The 22,335-nt window shown below is 45.9% G+C and overlaps 2 protein-coding genes, 1 long non-coding RNA gene and 1 other non-coding gene across 12 annotated transcripts; all 4 read right to left on the reverse strand.

Annotated features, from left to right (window-relative positions):
• Positions 1–3,768: 3,768 nt before the first annotated feature.
• LOC120651592 (plant intracellular Ras-group-related LRR protein 5-like) lies at positions 3,769–8,198 on the reverse strand. The gene is made up of 3 exons (XM_039929142.1): positions 7,574–8,198; positions 4,162–5,075; positions 3,769–4,083 (listed from the first exon to the last, which is right to left on the reverse strand). The coding sequence occupies exons 1-3, from the start codon at positions 8,103–8,105 to the stop codon at positions 3,937–3,939; spliced, it is 1,593 nt and encodes a 530-aa protein (XP_039785076.1). The 5' UTR covers positions 8,106–8,198; the 3' UTR covers positions 3,769–3,936.
• Positions 8,199–9,755: 1,557 nt separating this feature from the next.
• On the reverse strand, positions 9,756–9,828 carry TRNAA-UGC. Its single transcript has one exon. It is a non-coding gene; the product is annotated as a tRNA-Ala (tRNA).
• A 6,222-nt stretch (positions 9,829–16,050) lies between these two features.
• Positions 16,051–16,716, reverse strand: LOC120648028 (pectinesterase inhibitor 10-like). Its single transcript, XM_039924811.1, has one exon. It carries the CDS (start codon positions 16,714–16,716, stop codon positions 16,051–16,053), a length of 666 nt encoding a protein of 221 aa, XP_039780745.1.
• Positions 16,717–18,684: 1,968 nt separating this feature from the next.
• On the reverse strand, positions 18,685–21,376 carry LOC120651593. 9 transcript variants are annotated; one of them, XR_005666250.1, is made up of 5 exons: positions 20,629–21,372; positions 20,353–20,501; positions 20,110–20,146; positions 19,980–20,020; positions 18,685–19,514 (listed from the first exon to the last, which is right to left on the reverse strand). It is a non-coding gene; the product is annotated as an uncharacterized LOC120651593 (long non-coding RNA). The 9 variants fall into 9 exon arrangements; XR_005666247.1 differs by having other exon boundaries at positions 20,110–20,501; positions 20,629–21,373; XR_005666249.1 differs by having other exon boundaries at positions 18,685–20,020.
• Between the last annotated feature and the right edge of the window lie 959 nt (positions 21,377–22,335).

The following is a 22,335-nucleotide window of genomic DNA, read 5'->3' on the forward strand; positions in this document are numbered from 1 at the left end:
GTTGCGCCAAAGGACCAATGCTGGGGCGAAGAAATGTTCTTTGGATTCAACTTGAGGAATCTTAGTCATGTATGGTGTTCATATTGGCAAAGTATCAAATCTTTCTAGAATCGTATTGTGAAGATGGTGATTTGAACTAGAAGTGGATTTCATTCAAAGATAAAGGTTCAAGTCACTAGCTCAAGGAAGAGATGTGCTCAAAGTAAAGAAACAAAGTTGGATGCAATCCTCAGTTTGAGTTTGATCGAAGCACGGCATGAGATACAAATGAGAAGCTCAAGGAGTTAAAATGTAATTTATCTTTGATCTTGAGTATAGGTATGCCGTACTATCAAGAGGGATGCATCACAATGGTCTTTGGTTTAATCTCAGTGCTCAAGTAACCTAAGAATGTTGAGAGAGACACAAAAAGCCTCACGTGCACAATTTTACCTGTCTGCCAGGGCTAACCCAGAAGTTCTGGGTTTGGTAATTCAGAAGTTTCGGATATGGTACACGTGGCACTAACGGCTAGTTGGTTTGAAAACTCAGAAGTTCTGGGTTGTGAAATCCAGAAGTTCCGGGTTCTAACTGTCACATAACGGCTAGTTTCCTTGGGATCGGCTATTTATACCCCTTAGCCCCCTTCTTGGTGGGCTACTGTTCCAGGCATTGTTTAGTTGCTTGCTGGTCGTCCCAAGAAGCTTGGTAGCCATTGTTGAGCTCTCCCCAATCTCACTTTGTGAGATTGTGTGATTCTCGTAATATCTTTGAGTTGGGTTTGAGAGAGAGAGATTGCTAGAGAGCACAAAAGAGCACAGCAAACTTTGAGCACTTGAGCTTAACCGAAATCTTGTGTTTCGCATTTGTTACTCTTGGAGCGTGGCTCCTAGACGGCTAGGTGTTGCCCATAAGCACCCAACGGTTGTGGCGTGTCTCGAGAAGTTTGTACCACCTCTACATCGAGAAAGAATCCTTAGTAACTCGGGTTACTAAGGCGAGGCTAGATAGCTCAAGAAGAAGGTGTTCTTTTTGTATGCCTCAACGAAGACTAGGATTCACACGTGGTGAACGTGGTGAATCTGAACTTCGGTGAAACAAATCCTTGTGTCTCTGCTATTCTACTTTTCTTTTGTACTCTTTGTGAGTTTTGTGTTTTTGGTTGATCTACTTGTTTAGTAGCATTTCTGTGTGCAGGAACTTTGTGAACCTGCCTAAGGAGCTTCACTGAATATACTCTACATTTGGGGTTTGAACTTGTATCAATTTACTTGCACTATATTTATCTTAGTCACTCTGCTCTCTGTGTACTCGGAAGTTACGAGTTGCAAAACTCGGAAGTTCTGAGTATACCTGCTGTTCTGGTCAAATCCGGAAATTTCGGATTTGGCAGACAGTGAATTCAATCCGCTGCATTTTAGTAAAAATTTGTAGGTGCACCTATTCATCCCCCCTCTAGACGACATCACAGTCCTTTCACACTCCCTCCCTCCCTCCCGTGCCGCTGGCTGCTACTCCCTCCCTCCGCCACCGGCCGTCCCCCCTCCCTCCCCGTGCCGCCGTCCATGCCACTCCTTCTCTCCTGTGCCGCACCGCTAGCGCCTCGAGCCCCTGCGTTCCTTGCTGCCAGGCGCTAGGAGGCGGGTCCATCCCGCCCGCAGCCCTGCATGCCTCGCCAAGAGGAGGCAGCCAGCCTCGAGCTGCACGCATGCCTCGCCGATCATGGTTCCCCTAACCGTCGGTAACCGGTCCGGTTTGACCGGTTACCGGTCAAACCGGTCCGGACCAGTTCCGGTTTGATCCGGTATAAACCGGTCCAAATTCAAAATTTAAATTTGAATTCAAAAAAAATGAAAAATTCTCAAAAAATTCCTAAAAATACTTCAAGATGCGACAAATTTAATGGTGTCAAATTTTCTCAAAAATTCGTTCATTTAGTATAGTTTGCGGGGATTTAAAGTTAAACAAAAAAAACGTGCATACAAAAGTATACAAATACAATGTAAAAGTAGTACAAAAGAGGGTTGGAGGGTTCATTTAGACTAAAATATGTTATACAAATATTTATTTAGTATACTTTGCGGGCATTTGAATTTAAACCAAAAAAGAAAAAAAATTGAATTTGACTGGTTACCAGTCAAACCGGCCGGTTACCAGTCAAACCGGCCGGTATACCGGTCTAACCGGCCGGTATACCGGTACGAACCGGTTGAACGGGGAAATTTGAATTTAAATTTGAATTTGTCCGGTTCCGACCGGTAACCGGCCAAACCGGTCCGGTATACCGGAACCGGAGGCCGGCGGTTACCGGTTAGCGGTCGGTAAGTTGAACCCTGTCGCCGATGGAGCAATTCCTTGCCGCCACAAGCTTTGCCGAGTTGTGTGGACCTCCTACGTCCCACTCCGTTGCCAATTCGCCGCCAGAGAAGCACACCCACCGCTATCGATCAAGCTTCCGCCATACTACCCATAGTCGTCATCCATTGCTTGACAATAGTGAGCACGCTCATGGCCTCCTCACCCTCTTCTCTACTATTCGTGCCAATCACTACACCCCTAGCTCGTTGGAGTGCCAGCGAGTCCATCGGGCAGAGTCTCCGTCGGCCAAGGAAGCATGCTCCCAAATCTTTGCAAAAATGCCCTCCAAAAATCATGTATTTTTTAATACAATTTGTGAGTCTATGGAGAACTTATAGGTGGGTCCAACAGCGCCTAGGTGTCATCCCAATCCAACATAGCGTGCCACATTAGTAAAACCAGGGTGCAAAACCACCTCGGGGGTTAGATGAATCAGGGTGCAAAACCACCTAGAGGGTTAGATGAATGATTTCCACTAGTTTAGTGGGTAAGAAATCCGGTTTTGTAAGTTAGGAGGTGATGTGATCCACCGTCCATAAGTTGGGGGGTTATGTAGATTTTTTCCAATTTCAATACCAAATTATCTAATACTCCATCCATCCTAAATTATTAGTCATTTTAGCATTTCTAGACGCATAGTAAAATTTATGTATGTAAAAAAGTTGAAACACTCACAATTTAAGGACGGAGGGAGTAACGAACACACCTCAAGTCAATAAAATCCTCACCTATTCAACTTAATTGACCTCTTTTTTATCAAACTAGTTGCCCGCTCCACAGTAACCATGATGGTATCCGAATCAAGAAAATATCTCAAGTTGCGTGCTAATCACGGGAGTGGTAGGCTACATCAATAAAGAAAATTACAGCTAGCAATTGTGAAGAAATTCGGGCGCGGAAACGATTAGTACACAAGCATGGAAACAAACCTGGCAGCTAGGTCTCTGGGAATCCCACCTGCACCAGAGTTACTGTTCGCTCAAATTTTGAACTATCTTACCTTGTATCTGCCAATATTCCATCGATTGTCAGGAAATACAAAAGTGAATCAGACGTCCAACATATATGCATTCAAGCTACTGGTATGATAGACCAAGCTACTGGTTAATAAAAGAAGTCAACTTGCATCTTAACATGTTCTAAACGGATCGAGGCATACGGTGCTTCATGTTTGGCACATTAGTATGGCATCCGAACAGGCATTTGATCAGGATTAGAATCAGGTACACGTGCACCATTGTCTGCCATTCACATCATATGAAAGTCAACAGCTTGGCTCAGCGCAAATCCTGGATAGCTCGTGTTTCATGTAATGGAGAGTGACATGACAGCGTATCAAGTATCGTACATATGAAATTGCACACACACACACACACACACACACACACACACACACACACACACACACACACACACACACACACACACACACACACACACACACACAATGAGCTTTATGTACAAGAAAGCTAGACACAACCTTTGTGTACAGATACACAAATATAAGTGGAATAAAATTAATTATCCATGTCTCAGTTTATCGCTGATCTGAGACACGGATCAACACTGAACAATTCATGACTATACAGATGAAATGCTTCAGCTAAGCTGAACAGATCCCAGTCCTTGATCCTTTTTGCAACAACCAAACAGTGAGCGGAGCCAGGCCCAGAAGCTCCTCTTATCTGTTTCCTTCCGGCTTGCTTCCCTTGAAGCAACCATATTCTTCATATAATTAACCACCTCCTGACATGTACAAGAAACATCACAGTCAGTGAAGGACAAAAGTTAGCAAATATGGGAGAACAGCACTGCATTGCATACCTGAGCTCCTAATTTCACAACTTCTTTAGGTGGTACTTCCAGTGGAGTTTCATCAGCAAGAAATACACGTAATTTTGAGAGGAACCCAACCGAATCTGGCAGTATTCGTATCTGGTTACTACTGATGTCCAACTCCTCTAGCATCTCAAGTTCCCCTATCGATTTTGGCAGTGCTCTTAAGTCGGCAAAGTTCCTGCTGACGTTCAACTTCACAAGGCTGGCCGCAAAGCAAATGTTCTCAGGGATCATTTCAACTTCATTGAAACTGACATCCAGCTCTCTCAATCTGGTAAGCTGGCCGATTGTTGTGGGCAGGCCTTTGATTCTGTTGTAGTGTAATGTGAGGATCTCCAGCTGTTCCAACTTTCCAATCGCTTCTGGAAGGGCTTTTAGCTGATTAAAATCCAATCTAAGCTCCACGAGAGAGGTGCAAGATCCAATAGTATATGGTAGCTCCTCAAGCTCGTTCGTCTCAGCAATTAACCTTCTCAAGTTTGTCAACTTTCCTAAACAATCAGGAAGGACCTTCAACATATTCGAGCTCAGGTCAAGATTTGCCAAGCTGGTGAGATTTCCAAATGATGCAGGAAGAGATTTAAGCTGGTTTGCATGCAAGTCAAGATCAATCAGGCTGGAAAGTTCCCCAAAGGTATCAGGCAGATTGATCAGCTGGTTTGCGTGGAGGTCGAGCTTTGTCAAGTATCTAAGGCTACCAATTGTTGATGGGAGTGCCATGATCCTATTCTCAGATAGATCAAGCTCAGTAACATCTTGTAATTTCCCAAGTGAAACAGGGAGCCACTCAACTTGGTCCACCAGTTTACCCCGGAGATTGAGCTCTGTAGTCCCCTTCTTTGCTGATGACTCTATAAGGCTTGCAACTTGGATAAGGCCCAACTTTTCTGTGTCATTATCTGCAAAAAAAAAGGCATTTTAACTTTAGCATAATACAAACACTGAATTTTTAGTGTTACTGTACAAAATAGGTGGCTCAAGAAAAACACCCCAAAAAACATGTTTAATTGTTCATCATTCGTACTCATCTCCTATCTACTCCAATTAGTAAACTCAAACCATCAGATTTACTAAGGCAGCAGCCAGCTGGTAAGAAGAAAACAAAAGACGGATATGCCTACACTAGGAAGCACCTCAAAAGTCAATAAAATCAATTGACTAACTCTTCAACATTCATATTTTGGTAAGATAAATCACAGCAATCTATTAAAACTTAGCAAGTTGGCACCATCAGATTGAGTAGACATGCCACAGAATATTGGTACAAGTAGCCAAAAATATCCTTCCTAATAGTGGATCCTGTGTCGACCAACATAGAGTAGTTCCCAGGTTCCTTAGAAGTGCTAACACAAAAAATAAGAACTAACACACGGAATTATCACACAAAAAATAAGAGCTAACACATGGAATTATCACAAATTGCAGTCAGTGCTTCATATTCCAAATTTCCAATTACTACCACTACTGCTGAGGTACTGAGAAGGATCCTACGAGTTATGAATAGATCCTTTGCAAACAAATATCAATGTGGGGAAAAATATTGTCGTAGCTATAGGAAAAAATATCAGCAGAAACAAACTTAGTGGCTGGCTGAGAAGTTGAATTAGCTATTTAGTTCTGGTACGACATTCCATGAAAGGCCCATGCCTCATACTGTCCAATTACAAGCATTAATGAACTACTGTAACGAAAGTGTGATCATTATAACTGAACTACCACTATGACAGCATTCTACAAATAATTCAACTGCAAACAAACTTTGAGGGGGCGGCATATAATATGTTACCATAGTTCTAGTCGATTTTTTCTTAGGAAAAATGATTACTCCCTCTGTCCCAAAAAGATCGCAATTTTGGCTTTGTCCTAAGTACAACAACAACATAGCCTTTTGTCCCAAGCGAGTTGGGGTAGGCTAGAGATGAAACCCAAAAGACACAAAGGTCACGGTTCAGGCACGCTGATAGCTAATCTCCAAGTGCTCATATCCAAAGCTACCTCTTCAGAGATATTCCAATCCTTAAGATCTCTCTTAACCGACTCGTCCCAAGTCAGTTTAGGTCTACCTCTACCCCGCTTTATCTTATCGACACGCTTTAGAACCCCACTATGCACCGGCGCCTCAGGAGGCCTCTGTTGGATATGTCCAAACCATCTCAACCGATGTTGGGTAAGTTTCTCCTCAATTGGTGCCACTCCTACCCTTTCCCGAATAACTTCGTTCCGGACTCTATCCCTTCTTGTGTGCCCGCAAAACCACTGCAACATCCGCATCTCTGCTACACTCAGTTGCTGGACATGTCGCCTTTTTGTGGGCCAACATTCAGCACCATATAACATCGCCGGGCGAATCGCTGTCTATAGAACTTGGCTTTTAGCTTTTGTGGCACCCTCCTGTCACAGAGGATGCCAGAAGCTTGACGCCATTTCAACTAGCCAGCTGAGATTCTATGCCTAACATCTTCATCAATGTCGCCATCCTTTTGTAGCATCGATCCTAAATACCGAAAAGTATCCTTCTGGGGCACCACTTGCCCTTCGAGACTAACATCTCCACCCTCATGCATAGTCGCGCTTTAATCGCACATCATGTACTCAGTCTTTGTTCTACTAAGCCTGAACCCTTTCGACTCTAACGTACGTCTCCACAGCTCTAACTTCCTATTAACCCCTGTCCTACTCTCGTCAACTAGCATCACATCATCAGCAAAGAGCATACACCAAAATATCACCTTGTATGTCCCTTGTGACCTCATTCATCACCAAAGCAAACAAATAAGGGCTCAATGCTGACCTCTAATGTAGGCCTATGTTAATAGGAAAGTCAGTGGTGTCGCCATCACATGTCCGGACAAATGTCATCGCATCCTTGTACATATCCTTGATGATGAGGGTAATGTACTTAGTCCAATCATCAAATGTTTGATCAAGTTTATAGAAACAAATACCATTTTTTATGACACCAAATAAGTTTCAATAGATTTATCATGAAATATATTTTCATAATATACGTATTTGAAGTCATAAATGTTGATATCCATATCCTTCTCTATAAACACGGTCAAACTTAAATAACTTGACTAGGACGAAACTAGAACTCTAGAAGTGCAGTCCTTTTAGGATGAAGGGAGTCTATGGTAATGGAACTAGCGACCGAAAATATAGAGTGCTGAAAAAAATTGAGTAACAAGCAGAAACTACACCATTCGAATAAAAAAAGTTGAATAACAAAATACAGAACAGTCAACAGAAAACAACACTATTCGAACAATTAACATACGTTTCGCGTTTCCAGCAATTAACATATTTTCATATTTCTAGAGAGGAAATTAAACTCAACTTGGGGGGGAAATGATATCAAATGCTACAAAAACATAACCCCTGAGGAGAGGCGTAATACCTGCAGAAGCAGCCCGACGCAGGGACGAGACGGACTTGGTTTCGAAGCCCAATCCGCCCTTGCTTCCGCGGTCTATCTCCGTTGCCGCGGCGGCCGCCGCCGCCGCCAGCTCCGGCCTCCGCTTGGCCTCCACCTCCACGACCTCGTCGACGACGTAGGCGGCATCACCCCCGCCCCCGTCCCCATCACCGGGGGACACCACGCGCGACGCCCTCCGGATGAGGTCGTCGAAGACCTTGAACCTCCTCTCGAGCTCGACGACGTGCGCGGCCTCCTTCCGCTGCTGCAGCGCGCGGAGCCTGACGGCGTTGCGCCTGGCCTCCCACAGCACGTCGAGGAGCTCGGCCGGCACGCTCCCCCGCGCCCGCGCCGCCGCCTCAGCGTCGACCTCGGCGAGGCGCGCCTCCTCCTCGGCGTCCGCCGAGGCCAGCACCGCCGCCGCCGCCTCCACCTCCTCCACGGCCGGGCGCGGCGGCAGCTCCCGGTACAGCCGCGTGAGCTCCTCCACCACCTCCGCCGTCGCCGGCGTCATCCCCCACCGCCGCCACCGTCTCTGGGCCCCGCAAGCTTCCCAGCAACACAGTGAGAGAGAGAGAGAGAGAAGCAAGGTCGCAATAATAGCTCGGCGGCGACGGGAGCGGAGGAGGGCGTATAAAAAGTGGAAATTGGAGGGCTTAATTGCGAAGCCAAGTGCTTCGAGATGGCATTGGGTAGGGCGAGGTTGTGACCGGATAAAATGCGAGGGGCTCGGGCGCAAAAGGAGCGGGTGGCGGCCGGCGCGGGAGGTGGGGCCCGGCGATTAGCTGTCCGCGGACCGGGACGTACCCCTCCTACTGTCACAGAGATCAGACAGTTCCCGCCACTTTAACTTGCCACTGGCGGTCGGTTACAGCCACGGTAACTTTGCAAGGTGTCAGCCATCTCAGCTCTTCATTGAGAAATGATACCTGGACTAATTAGATTCATTAGACCAGACAACCTGGATTAATTACAGTAGATTCAGCAGGAAGGGAGGCATGGGTTGTGACTTGTGAGCTGTGGCGTGTTGGTCGTTGCGGGCTGCAGGATGTTCGATTATGTGTCACATCGACATTTCACGAAAAAACAAATTTCCGTATGGAGTACTATTTGAAGTCTATTTGTAAAAAATTTTTAGGGATGGATGTAATTTTTCGAGACGAATCTAATAAGCCAAGTTCTATCATGATTGGCTACAGTGATGCTACAGTAATCGCGCTCAATCGTCCTCTAATCGTACGGTCAAATACCTCATTAGTTAGATTAACTGCTATAGTAATATAGTTGTGGAGGTAATTTTATAATTAGACTTTATTTAATATCTCTAATTAGTAGTCAAAACATGAAAAAAAATTCATGAAAACGTTTTCACGCCGAACCAAACACGGTGTTCGCGCACTTGTTTTATTGTGGGAGCCGGCATGGCGGCAGCCGCGGCATGTGTTCCAGCTTAGCGCCTGCGAGGGCTGACATGACAGGTAATACGCGGCGGTAACCAGATTTCAACGGACAAAACGGGAGGAGGCCGCGCCGGTTTTGGACGTACCCGGACCTCGTGCGCGCCGGGTGGGTGAGGGTGATGACGCTCCCACGAGTAGGTGGTCTCAGCAGCAGCGGCCGCCGCCGGCAAGAATAATCTTCCGATGCCGCTATCCAAGGAGGAAATTGCGGTGTACTACTACGATGGTAAAGTTAGATTTTCTCGTCGAACGCGGTCAATTAGCCGACTCTGATGCTGTCTTTCCTCTCTCTCTCTCTCTCTCTCTCCCTCTCTCTCGAGGAGAAGAAGAAGAGAGATGATGAACTGGGCTCTCGCCGTTCGTACGTCCTTTTCTTTTTCAACAGGTGCCTAGACTTGCTTATGATCGGACTTAATTATCTACCAGCTAATGGAGGATGCCGTCTTTTTCAATGGCTGCCTGGACTTTCTTGTTGTTATCGGATTTATCTACTAGCTAGTTAGTATATGGTTATTATATATGATAAACAAACGGGAGCTCCGAAAGGACTCGCTCAAGTCATGCTACGTAGCTTGTTTTCAGTTCAACACGACTGGTGTTACACTGCACGACTGTGCAGAGTGGAGGCCGGATTGCCAGAAGGAAACGGCAAACCCACTGCTCCTGCTTTTAGTTCAAATCTCAAAAAAAAAGAAGGAAAAATATGGAGATGCGGGGGATCGAACCCCGTGCCTCTCGCATGCAAAGCGAGCGCTCTACCATTTGAGCTACATCCCCGTTGTGATTTAACTCACTCATGTTCTTTTTATAATGATAACAATAAGCATGGTACTGTACATACAAAGTGTACGCTGTTTCACTTTCTTTATTCTTTTTGTAGTCAGATCATGTTTGCCAGCCAAAAATTTGGGAAGAATAAAAGAGCGATCTTTGGTTTTAGAAATAAGGAAATAATCAAAGCACAACGAAATGCTTCGCTTATTATTCTTTTTTTTTGAGACCCTTCGCTTATTAGTCAAGGCAGCGGCTTTTTTCTTTTTTATATTTAAAAAAATAAAAATTTCAAAAATATATGTCTGTTTTGCAATATTTCAAAAATACCCCCGGTCGCCCCCCATAGGGCGACAGGCCCAAAGTGTATTTTTTTTTCTTCAAATTCGCAACGATGTCCCTGGAGAAAAAAAAGGGGGCCTGTCGCCCCCCCAACGGGCGACAGGGGCCTGTCACCCGTTGGGGGGGCGACAGGGTCCCCTCCCCTTTTATAAGCCCTGGCCGCCATATGCCGCCATTCCCTTTGTCATTTGAGTCTAAAAATTCAGGAAAAAAGCTGGAGTGCTTGCCGTGTTGTCACATCTTTTTGAAATGGTGGAAGAGTACTACTATTGGGTCACGTATGTCTGGGCAAAGAATGCGACATTTGGGAAACCCGTGATCGCCGTGCTGAGTAGTGACAACCTGTGATCTCGTACTCGCAAATAGATACAATATGGTTCCTATTTTGAGCTATTCGAGCGTGTAGTCGTCATCATCGTCGGCAGGATCTCGGCCGCTAACTCCTACCGCACCTAACTTGTCCTTCATTAAATCACGGAAAAAAAAATCGCAAGAACTTCCCTTATTTCACGAGCATTATGGAACCCACAAACATAACAAGTTCACCTCAATGGTACCTATAGAAACAAATGACAAGTAAACTAGCACAATCATAAACATCGGATACAAATAAGCGGTCCGCAGCTATCTCATTACAAATAAACATCAGAGATACAAACATCAGATATATCTAATCACCCTAGGGCATCGGACTCTCTTAGCCCTCTGCTGGGCACGGACATGGCCCTCGGAGTAGGTGAGAACATCCGGAGACCTCACCTGTCGCTCAGGACGCGCAAGGGGCTGCGGTGTCTGCTGCTGAGAGATCCCAAGTGGTGCTCCTCCTAGCTGTGAATACCCCAAGACATCGGGGTCACCTTGCGCGGCAGGCTCTTCTGGAGTCAAGCTGTCGAAGTCGTCTAAGGTGAAGGTCTCGTTATCTGGTCGAAAGGAGGAAGAAGAAGGTCTAGCGCCCGCATCGGGGTAGAATCCTACGCAAAAAATGTGGATGTTAGCGTACGGTCGTATATTTCGTAATGACATGTAGAAACCGAAATACGAAACATAAACTAACCTGTGTAGACCGGTATCTGTGGCCCCGGTACCATCCCTAGATACGGTCCGCCAACTGGTGCTGTCCCTCTAAACATTCCAGTATGGCCGAATGCAGTAGCTGGATCGTATCCTGTATGTGATATTAGTAAATATGTAGGAACACTTGATCTAATTTGAAGAGATATGTACGTTACCTGCACTTGGGAAGAACTGCGACGTCGGCCCGTGCACGGTCGACGGACACGGGAACGACGACGAGGCCTGGGACGACCCGTGGCTGTCTTCGTACTGCACACGGCTTCCCAAGTTGTGCACTACCTGACGCAACTGATCACACTGCCTCGACCATACCTCTGTCTGCTCAAACTGGGTCATTGGGGATCCGGCACGTACCCTCGTCAGGTAAGTCGAGCAGTCCGTCTCCATCATGTTGCAAAGGCGAAACTGCATCCATTCAGTAAAGGTACAGTTAGAAACGCATGAATTATCTTACGAATATGAATATATATATATATATATACCACGAAGAATCGTTAGATTCGACACGAATGTATGAGCCAAGTTCATTCATAATTACCTGTGGTCCTGGCGACTGACAAGCTCCAACGCGGTGGGCACCGGAAACTCCTGGCGCTGCCCAAACTGTCTCCTGACTCTCCAGGGGCAATATGCCTCAACCGCGATGTCATAAACCAGGACGGCAGTAGTAAGCCACAGGCTCGCATTCGCGGAGCAGTACGAAGACAGGCCTGCTGGTGCATGGGTAGCCACAGCCTCTGGGCTGTAAGGCTCCCAGACAACGTCCTCGGGCGTCAGCATGTCGAGCTCCGAAACAAACTCAGGATATGCGCGTCTAACCTGCGCATGGGCCCAGGACCTCTGCATTCCGAATAAGTAAAATTAAAAGTGCGCTAATGCATCATGTAACAATGAATAACAAAATTAGATTTGTTGCGAACGTACCTGACGCCAGATCCAGATAGTTCCCATAGTGGGCCTCTCGTCCTCCTCGTCGCCGTACATGGCCCCGTGGTAAGGCTCGTGGTTGACCATGGGCCGACCAACAGCTAGCCTCTCGTACGACCAAAGCTGTAGCAGTAGTGGGCACCCTGCCAGGATAGCGTTCCTATGTGTCTTCATGCAGCCGTCGCAGAGTCCACGGTAAGTGGCTGCAAGTACCGCCTCACCCCAGCTGTAGGGCGGTACGTCCTAGTCCCCATCCGCAATCTCCCGTGCATACGGAAGGAAAATCCTATCGACCGAGTTGCCATGAGTGTTGTTGAACATGATGTAACCAAACAATCAAAGTAGGTACGCCTCCAGCGATCTGGTCACACTGTACTCGTCGGCATCCGCAGCCAATAGGGCAGGCTGCATAAACAATTAAGATTAATGGTTTCAACTGACAATGGAACATGTGAATTGTAACAATTAAATTTAAATATGGAATGAATACGTACTGTAAACTGTAGGAACCAGGTCTTCGAAGGACCTGCTGCTCGCGGGTGCGGGTTGATCGGACCTGCTTCTTCCACGCGGTCAATCAGGGCAAAACGGGCCTCCAGGTCATCCTTCCACGAGGCCGCCACCACACGCGGACCTACAGCCTCCCCGACGATAGGGAGGCCGAGGAGGTAGGCCACGTCCTGCAGCGTAGGAGTCATCTCCCCACACGGGAGGTGGAACGTGTGTGTCTCCGGCCTCCATCTGTCAACGAGCGCCGTCAGGAGGGATCGGTCGAGCTGAATAGGCCCAACCTCGACAAGACGGCTCAGAGTCAGTAGACCGGTATTTGCATCTTGCTCGACATATCTGTATATCACATAATACTTATCGAGTTATATTCTTTACTTCACTACCTTATTCAATAATCCGTAAAAACTAAGTATGAAATTCAACTACAACGTATAAGTATTTATAACTACGTGATGACACTCAAATTATATACTGCATATGCCAAATTCTATTCTAAATCATAATTAATTTATAAACACATCTCTAATAGTACTGCAATTGTAATAATAAATGCGTAGTACTAATTTTCTAAACTAATTTACTACTACGTAACTACAAACTAAAGTATCATTAAACTCCTACTTAAATGATTCTACTATATCACTAATTAAATTAAATTACTCACCCCTACTTAAATTATTCATACTTAAATACATAGTACTTAAATATAACAATATATAAACTAAATGTACTAACCTGCAGATCACAAGTGTTGAATCCGGCAGGGCTTCGCCGCTTTCTTTCTCCTCACTCCTCTCTTTTTTTCTGGATTTTTGGTGGAATTTTCGGGCTCAAATGAGGAGGGAAGAGGAGGGTTGGAGCTTATATAGGGGGGCATACCCCGGTTGCCCGAGGGGGGGGGCGACAGGCCCCCCTGCCGCGCCCGTGGGCTGGGCCCAGCGGTCGCCCGACGGGGGGGGGGGGGGGGGGGGGGGGGGCGACAGGCCCCCCCTGTCGCCCCCCCAACGGGCGACAGGCCCCCCTTTTTTTCCAGGGACCTCGTTGCAAATTTAAAGAAAAAAAATTACACTTAGAGCCTGTGGCCCTTTGGAGGGCGACTGGGGGTATTTTTGAAATATTTCAAAACGAACATATATTTTTGAAATTTTTATTTTTTAAAAATATAAGAAAGAAAAAACCTCAAGGCAGCGTACGTGGAAACTATCATATCATGGTAACACCCGGCCCATATGGATGTGGGCTGCCGCCGTGCCATACCGACCTGGCCCAAGGTCCAAACCAAGGGAACAACATTGGTAGAACAGTGATCAGCAGCAGCAACAATTGGGAACAGATCAGAAATCGAATGAGAAAGTGAATTGGGGTTTTCCCCTTTTTGTTCGTCCTCGGTGGCGCGCGGTCCTTGGTAGAAGAGTGATCGCAGCAGATGCTCTAGCGTTCAGTAGTGATTGCTGCTGCAGCTGCATCTGCATCTGCCCAGCTTTCCGCCACTGAATTTGGGCCCCTGAGTGCAAGCTGTGCAGCTCCTGGTGCCCTGCTGTATACGCTGGCAAGTGCTGCTGCTCTTTGTGCCAGATCATCTCTCCTCATGCCGCCCCTTCCCGGCCCGATATGCAAGCGCAAATACGACCGGCACCAGCCACACTAGGGTCAGGGTGTGTTCTCTCTTCTTGCTGGTAAAGGAGCAAAATACTTGTGTGTGTTGCACGGTGCCCTTGGTCACCGCTCACAACTTAATAGCTAGTCCTTTCTGTATTTTGCCCCGTGTCATGTATCATGTGTAGACGTTGTGGAACTATGCTATATATAGAAAGCCACAAAGGGCGCGCGTGTAGGGGTGACTAAAATAAATACCAGTTGGTAGATGAAACCGAAGTGTATTGTTGGTTGCTATAGTAAAGCTCAAACATGGACTGAATAGGTGATGAGTCTCGGTTCCGATCTTCACGGTGTAGGTTGCACTAATTATCCGGCCGCTTGCAATTGTTCTCTTGCTCGAGTGACATCTTCCACATCATGTGCTTGGCTTACATGGTACGGTGCATGGTTGGTTGAGATAGCCTCATCAATAGGTTGTTGCAAGAAAAGTATTAGCTGGTTTCGCACAAGTACACGAGCATGTATTTTCATAACGGAAATGCTAGAGATAGGATGTCTGATTCATCGGACGCCCTATCCACCATCCAGATAGTGCTGGCTCATCCGCCGGCTCACTCGCGCTCTCGCCCCTCCTTGCATGCGCCGCCTGGCCGCCCGCTCCCTCTATGCCTAGCGGACCAGCGGGCCCTCACCCACCCTAGGGCAAGCCCTTCCCCCAACATGTGACCTTGGCTGACACGGCATCCTCCTCCCCACCCGGGCAACTCCTTCCCTCACCCAGGATCGGAGGCTCCTTCCCCCACCAGCGGCTCCTTCCCCCACCCACGACGCCCCCCCCCCCCACACAGTCGTCCTCCCCCACGGGAGCCCCAATGCTCGCAAATCTAGCGGCCTTAACATCCATGGAACACTTTGTTCCGACTAGTAGTTCTACTCGTGTTGGAGTAGTTACCATGACGTAAGTTATGGGACACACTCTATCCCTTATTCTATAACATTCTATGCCTTGTGAGCAGTCCCGTCGTTGCCTCGGGTCTAACACGACCTGATACTAATAAGTGCCGCACAGATTAGTACCGGCTCATACCACGATCTATTACTAATTCTTGCTGCATTTATTAGTTAAGTGTCGGGTCATGCCTAGACCCAGCTCTAATAGTGCTCTCCTATATGAGTTGGCCGGTGTAGCCGTGCTGACGCGGGCACTAAATTATAGGTCGTTTGGACTATGCACTTAGAGATTCATTATGTAATATTTATAGATATATGTCAAAATATATGTATATACAAAATTGAGAACGATCTATATAATTTGGAATGGAGGGAGTTGTAGTTATGGGGTATCGTGTAAAGTGCAAAAGTGTCCATATCCAGTATAAATAAAGCGACACCGTGGTCGATCCGTAGACTGTAAATCAGTTTTTTCAGATAGAGTGGCATAGTGAGTTAGTGATTTCAATCATTTCTTCTTTCCTCTAACTAGTAGCTGGTAATCCACTTTCTGGAAGCAAATAGGTTGCAACAATGCACTAGAAATTAAATCTGCAGCAGCTCGTCAGTAGCAATACAATGTATACTAAATTGAAAAGGAGTTAAAATTTCCCTCCTCCCTGCCGATATCTTGAAGATCAGAATCCTGGTTACAGCAGAACTACTGTGTAAACCTTTCGGTATGCAAAATCTCTCGTCGATTATTGTCTACAGTATGTGTCAAAGACTAAATAAACTGAACAGAGAAATGGAACAACTAGCAGCAGCTCATCGTCACTGCACTAATTAAGACGGCACCGGTATGCCATTGACGAGCGCGAGGGCAATGGTGGTGTGCTCCTTGGCGCTCAAAACTCCTATCACCACCTCCCTCGCAGCCAGCGACGCGGCGGCGCCCGCCACCGCGATCCCGTCGGCGCACGTCGCCTCGTTCGCCATGGAGGCGCTGAGCCACGTCTGCGCGTTGGCAATGGCCCACCTGACCCTGTTTCTCCCCGCCGCGGCGGCTCCCGCGGCGTCGAGTTTGGCGAGCTCGGCCGCCGACTGTTTGGCCAGGCCGGCGGCCGACGCCACCGTGCTGGCACAGTCGCGGAGCGCGGCCGCCTCGGCCCCAGCGCCGCCGGCACTTCCGCGGCTTGCCACCACCTCCTTGACGCGCATGGAGAGACCGCGGAGCCGGGCCAGGTTGACGTCGGCGGCGGCGCGGGCGAGCTTGACGGGGCTGGTCTGGAACGTGCACGCGTAGGGGACGAGGGCGTCGTAGCAGGCGACGCCGTACGGCGTGGCGGAGCAGCGCGCGCGGAGGAACGCCACCGCCGACGGGGGCGCCACGCATGGCGGTGGCGGGACGGCGGCTAGCCACGGGGGCGAGGAGGAGGCGGCAGCATCGGTTAATGACGTCAGTGTGGCAGCAGTAAGGGCGGCAAAGAGAATGGAGGTTACAGGAGCCATTGCTGCAACTAGCATGCAGGAGCATCTGTATGTGGATGAACTTATTTAGCGACCGACTAGTAGACTTGTTCAGGAGAACGGAACGGTACAGTTATTCCCATCGGTGGAACGGAAACGACGGAATTGGTTCCATTTGTGCGACTGGTTGGCCGGTGTTGTCGCTTGCATTGTTTCGTGTAACCACGTCTCGGTGGCGTTCCCGGTGTCGAACGTTGGTGGCTGCGGAAGCATCTGTCGGTGCTAATGCGTTCCTGCACCGACAGGTAGTTTGTAGCTTAGCTGGGTTCCGGCCGTGTCATCTACTCGATCATCTTCAGTTAGATATGATCAGATCAGCCGGTGCCCATCAGCTGATGGCTAACAAGAGAGGTTACGGCTCCAGCCGATTTGCACGATGGTGATTGCTGCTGCAGCGCTGTAGCTGCATCTGCCCAACTTTCTGCCACTGAATTTGGGCCTCGGAGTGCAAGCCGTGCAGCTGCGTGCTGGTGCTCAGCCGTATACACTGGCTAGGGATGCAAGTCCCATCTTTTTTTTTTGTCATTGATGGGTCCATCTAAAACTTGATAAAATAAACTAAAATAGCATACTACGTAATTAATTTGGGAGAAAAAATGAACTAAAATGAGAAATCCAAAAACACCAATGAATACCCACTTGCATTCCTCTCGCTGGCAAATGTCGCTGCTGTTTGGGCCAGATCATCTCTCCTGATGCCGCCCATTCCCGTCCCGATATGCAAGCGCGCGCATAATTAACTCTCCTCTTGCTGGAAAAGGAACAAAATCCTTGTGTGTGTGTTTCACGGTGCCCCTGGTCACCGCTCACAACTTACTAGTCCTTTCTGTATCTTCATGTGTTGTGGAACTATATATGCTATATATACAAAGGGCGTGTAGGGGTGACTAAAATAAATACCGGTTGATAGATGAAACCATAAGTGAAATGTCAGCTGCTACTATATTAAAGCTCATACATGGACTGAATAGGTTGTTGCTGGAAAAATATTAGTTGGTTTTATATTAGTTGACTAAAAAAAATTATGGCAAATTTTAAAAAAAGATTATGACAAATAAGAATTTATATTCATGGAAAGGTATGTGCGGCACCAGCATATTCAATACCACAATAATTTTTATTGACATGGAGCTTCACGAAATGTTGAAAACAATAATTTTACATTCATAAAGAAAACAAGTAAACAAATATTTTTAATTTAACCAACTTTGTTAGGATAACTACAAATTCTAATGGAGATGCTCATTCCCCATGCACATGTTTTTAAAAAACCTAGCAAAAATTGTATTTAAAAAACTTTGTTAGCATAACTATAAATTTGTTTTTTTAAAAAATACCTAGCAAAAAATTATAGTAATAAACATATATTTTATTTTATTTCTAATGGAGATGCACATTCCCCATTCTAATGGAGATATTGCAGCATGATTTCTCGAAATAGCTTTGCAAACTCGGAAACATCCCCATGGAACATAATTTGAACAGTCTGAAACATGGCAATAATGTGCTGAATTTAAGATGCTAATAAACAAACAACATACTGCTCAATAGATTATTTTTTCCGGCTAACATATTCATGGAATATCACCCAAGCTCGGTTTGGAGATAAAAAAAAGCATATCTATTCGGTGACAAAGAAAAGAAAATAAAATGTCCTCCCTTCCCACATGGTGCTAACGCTACGGTGATTTATCAGTACAAATTATGTGTAAACTCCTAGTGTTTATGGTTATTGTGGATTTATAAACTACTCCTAACTCCAAAATTAAGAATTTAGTGCTTATTTATCCTCGCAGGCACAATGAACCAACTAACCAGAGGTCCACTTCCTTCCATGGTTCTGATTAAAAACAGCATGCATGGTCTGTCGTTGCCTGAACATGCATTACTCATAAGATAATATCTATTACATAAAACAATAGATGTTCCTAATTCCCACAGGCCAACTGGTAGTTCAACATTTTCAGAGATACTAATATAGTTTTCTGCTTTGATGGCATTTAGCTCAACATTTTCAAAGTCGAAACTGTCTTCTATTTGAAAACAAATTTAAGATTACTTCACCATGTCATGATAGCAACGATTCAGCTAGCATAAACAAAATAACCTTCAAGCTCAATTTTGAAACATGGTTGCTTTTCACAAAGCTTAGAACAAAAAAAAATCTACAGAAAACATTTCAATTCCAAACCCAGTTGCAATTTTTGTATGACAGGCTGACAGCAGCCTAACCCAAGTCCAAGCAGCAGGTAAACATCTATTGCCACACAATTACACAAATTGCCAAGCCTGCAAGATAAAACAAGATATGAAGCACAATTTGTTTCTGAAACCGGCATCTTTTTTGCTTTTGCTCCCACATCTGTTTCTCTCAAACTGAACTACCATCCTTTGCCCAGATATAGTAGCTTAAATCAACATTTTGTGAGAAAACTATCTGAAACAAAAGTTAGTATCAACATCCTTGTGCCCATATATAGTGGCTAAAATTCGAGCACAGAGTTGAAAGTATCAGATCGGTTTAACTAATTAGCAATAGAATTAGGTCATTCACAATAGTGAGAAGTTCAGACGATACTAACACGCTAGTTAATGCTTCAAATTTCCACTGGAGGCAGAAGCAGTCCGGTCCAGATGTTACCAGAAAAATCTTGAAATCATCCATTAATGGTAGCATAGAATGACATTGTTAGCCAAATCCCAGTGCTCTTACAAAACTACAAGTTCAGTGATTGCTGAAAATATATGTGGCACCTTTCCAACCATTACTATTGGGTGACCTACAAAGGAAATAACATAGGAGGGGCACATTCAGAAACTATTGTAGCAAGTTCCAATTTCCTTAAGATATCTGAATACTGCCAGTACAGGACAGAAACACTTCAAAGGCAAGCTATCTGTCCCAGCATTCTGAATATTGCCAGTAGAGTGGACAAAAGAAAGAAAAGTAAAACTCAGTTCTTTTGGTAGCTTTATAAAAAAAGATTTATACCTCAAGTTAATATATTTCAAACAAGTCGTATAAAAATTGTATGCATATAGATCTTCAAAAATTTATAAATTTCAGAATGCACCCCCCCAACAATAAAAATTCCATTTTGTCTTTCTAGCAAGTTTAATTAGCTAAACCTCCTATAATAAAAAAATACTGATTGTGCCGCAGATCTATTGGAGAATTTGCGTTGCATAAGAAAATTAAAGAGTACTAAAGCATATAAAATAATGGTTCTAGATTGTGGATGTACCTGCGTAAAGTGATTTTCCCTGTAAATTCTTGTCTATCTACCTGTGTACAAAAATAAATGTGTTAAATAATTATTGATGCAAGCACAATAATATAGCAAAGACACAACCAATTTATGTTAATGCACCCACTTGAAAAGACCCCTTCTGTCCCTAGATACGATGATCCCTGTGTTAAAGACAATTACTTTGCTATGTTAGCAAAAATATGTAAACATCTATTCTCACAAACCTGACGTTGTATGCAAATCAGCACTACAGCAATCACTGACTATGCAGAAAGAAAGAACCTGTTGCATACTATAATTATAGAATCCTAGAGATCCAAAATTGAGAGAGTAATCAAAGGGGAATCAGCAGGTTTGCAAACCATACTTGACTGTGGCTTGCCAACTCTGCTATGACCTGCTCCTGACTGATGATTGGATGGGGCCGTAAACGCCCAGCCTGCTCAATGCCAGCGAATAGCAATATGGCGTCTGTCTACTGTCTAGCATTGCCGCTGCACTCTTCACATGTCACACCTGCAAACATCCATGCCGAGGTGCCATGGAGACAGAAGTTAGGGTTTGCAGGATAAAAAAAAATGATTTTGATCTCTACATCTTGGATGGAAATGCAAACGAAAAGGGACAACAACAAGCAGCCAACCTGAGAGAGGATGCGAGGGGAATAAATCTCTGGTCCTGGCCCCTTCCTGCTCGTCGCGTTCCAGCACATGGGAAGCTTCGGCAAGAGGGGGAAAACGGAGAGGGGGTGGAGGAGGTCTCGGGAGGCGCTCACCGGCGTCGGAGGGCCCCTATGCTGGTCGAAATTTGGCCGGAGACAAGATGGCCGGCGGCAGCTCCGTGGACGGCGGTGTCCAGCGATGTAGGGGCGACGAAGTCCACCTGAACGCGTTCGGCTTGACGAGGGGGGTCATCGTGGTGGTGCTGGATTGGTCCGACAGCGGACGAACATGGCGAATTGGAGCGGCGAAGGCCGACGGCAGCGCTGCCAGCTGATGCCCCCATCCTCCTCTCGATCCTGTTTGCCTGGAATGGCGTCCCACCCACGGTCCCTCGTCCGATCCGCGCCGTCCTTGGGGAGCCTCGCATGGCCGCCTCCCCTACCCGACGCTCGCTGCCGGCAAGCAACCGTGGCGGCGCGCCGTTGCTGCAAGCTGCGCGCGCCCCTGCGCCGTGCCACTGCGAGCGCCGGGCCTGGGCGGGGTACCGGCGCGGAGAGGTAGTGCGAGCTCACCTCGCCGACCCGGCCGCACGATCGGGGGCGTGCCGCGGACGGGATCACAGGAGCAGGTTCGGAGGCGGCGGTGGCAGCCAGCCGGGGGCGGAGGCCGGGGGCAGGCGTCTTGCGATGGATTGAATGACTGATTGATGATTGATGATTCCTTGATTTCGCGGAGAGGAGGCGCAGGCGGGCGGGTAAGTACAGCCGCGGTGACAAAATAATTTTAGTTTAGGCGGAATCATTGTCTTGCTCAGTTTTTTTCGGTCCACACCTGGTGTTGTCAAGCAAATAACCTTACATGTGGGCCTTTAAGACATTTTTTTGTGAGGGATATGACTAGGTTAATTTTGGTGGAAATTATTCTCAATTCTTTCATCCTTTATAGTATAGATTATAGTATAGATTTCACTTTTCCCATATTTATTCATATAATCCGGTGGGTATAAATACGGTGATCTATCTTTAGTAAATCATATTTCTTTTAAAAAATGAATATTCAATATGATTGTACATGATATATAATGTTCGCCATTAACGTAAATAACTACAACCTATTTGCATGGGGTTTCCGGACATCGAATTCATATCCTTTCACCTCAAGCAACAACTCCTTATAGTAGAATATATGATATGGAGTCTTATTCCTTTATTTTGCCCCCTATTGTCTAATACTTTGGCAAACTATTTATACAAATAAGGGAAACCCTGCCTTGTTTTCTTAATGGAAAATGGGGCAGGGCATGTTGCGCCTGTCTTTCAAAAAACAAACAAAAAAACCTACTTTGTAGTGCAATTGTGAATATACCCTCGTTTTTCTTAACTTTGTGATTTTGCCTTACCATTTTCTATAATAGCATATGCGGATAATTACGATATAGATAGGGGATTAATTTAGTCTAATTATTTAAAACTGCATAAGTGAGTAACTTTTTAAAAATAAGGTAAATCCAACCGCTACTATTATGAATGATGATTACCGTATATTGATTGATGGCTAGATATTTTGCTTTTCCTTAAAAGAATTCTAATTTTTTTTATCTTTTCTAAGGTGTCCACCGAGGATATAAGTGGCTTCACGTGTAGGCTTCAAAAGGAAGCTCTAACTAACTAGTAATAGTATGAGATGTG

This window comes from Panicum virgatum, chromosome 9K (assembly GCF_016808335.1).
Source record: "Panicum virgatum strain AP13 chromosome 9K, P.virgatum_v5, whole genome shotgun sequence".
Lineage (NCBI taxonomy): Eukaryota > Viridiplantae > Streptophyta > Magnoliopsida > Poales > Poaceae > Panicum > Panicum virgatum.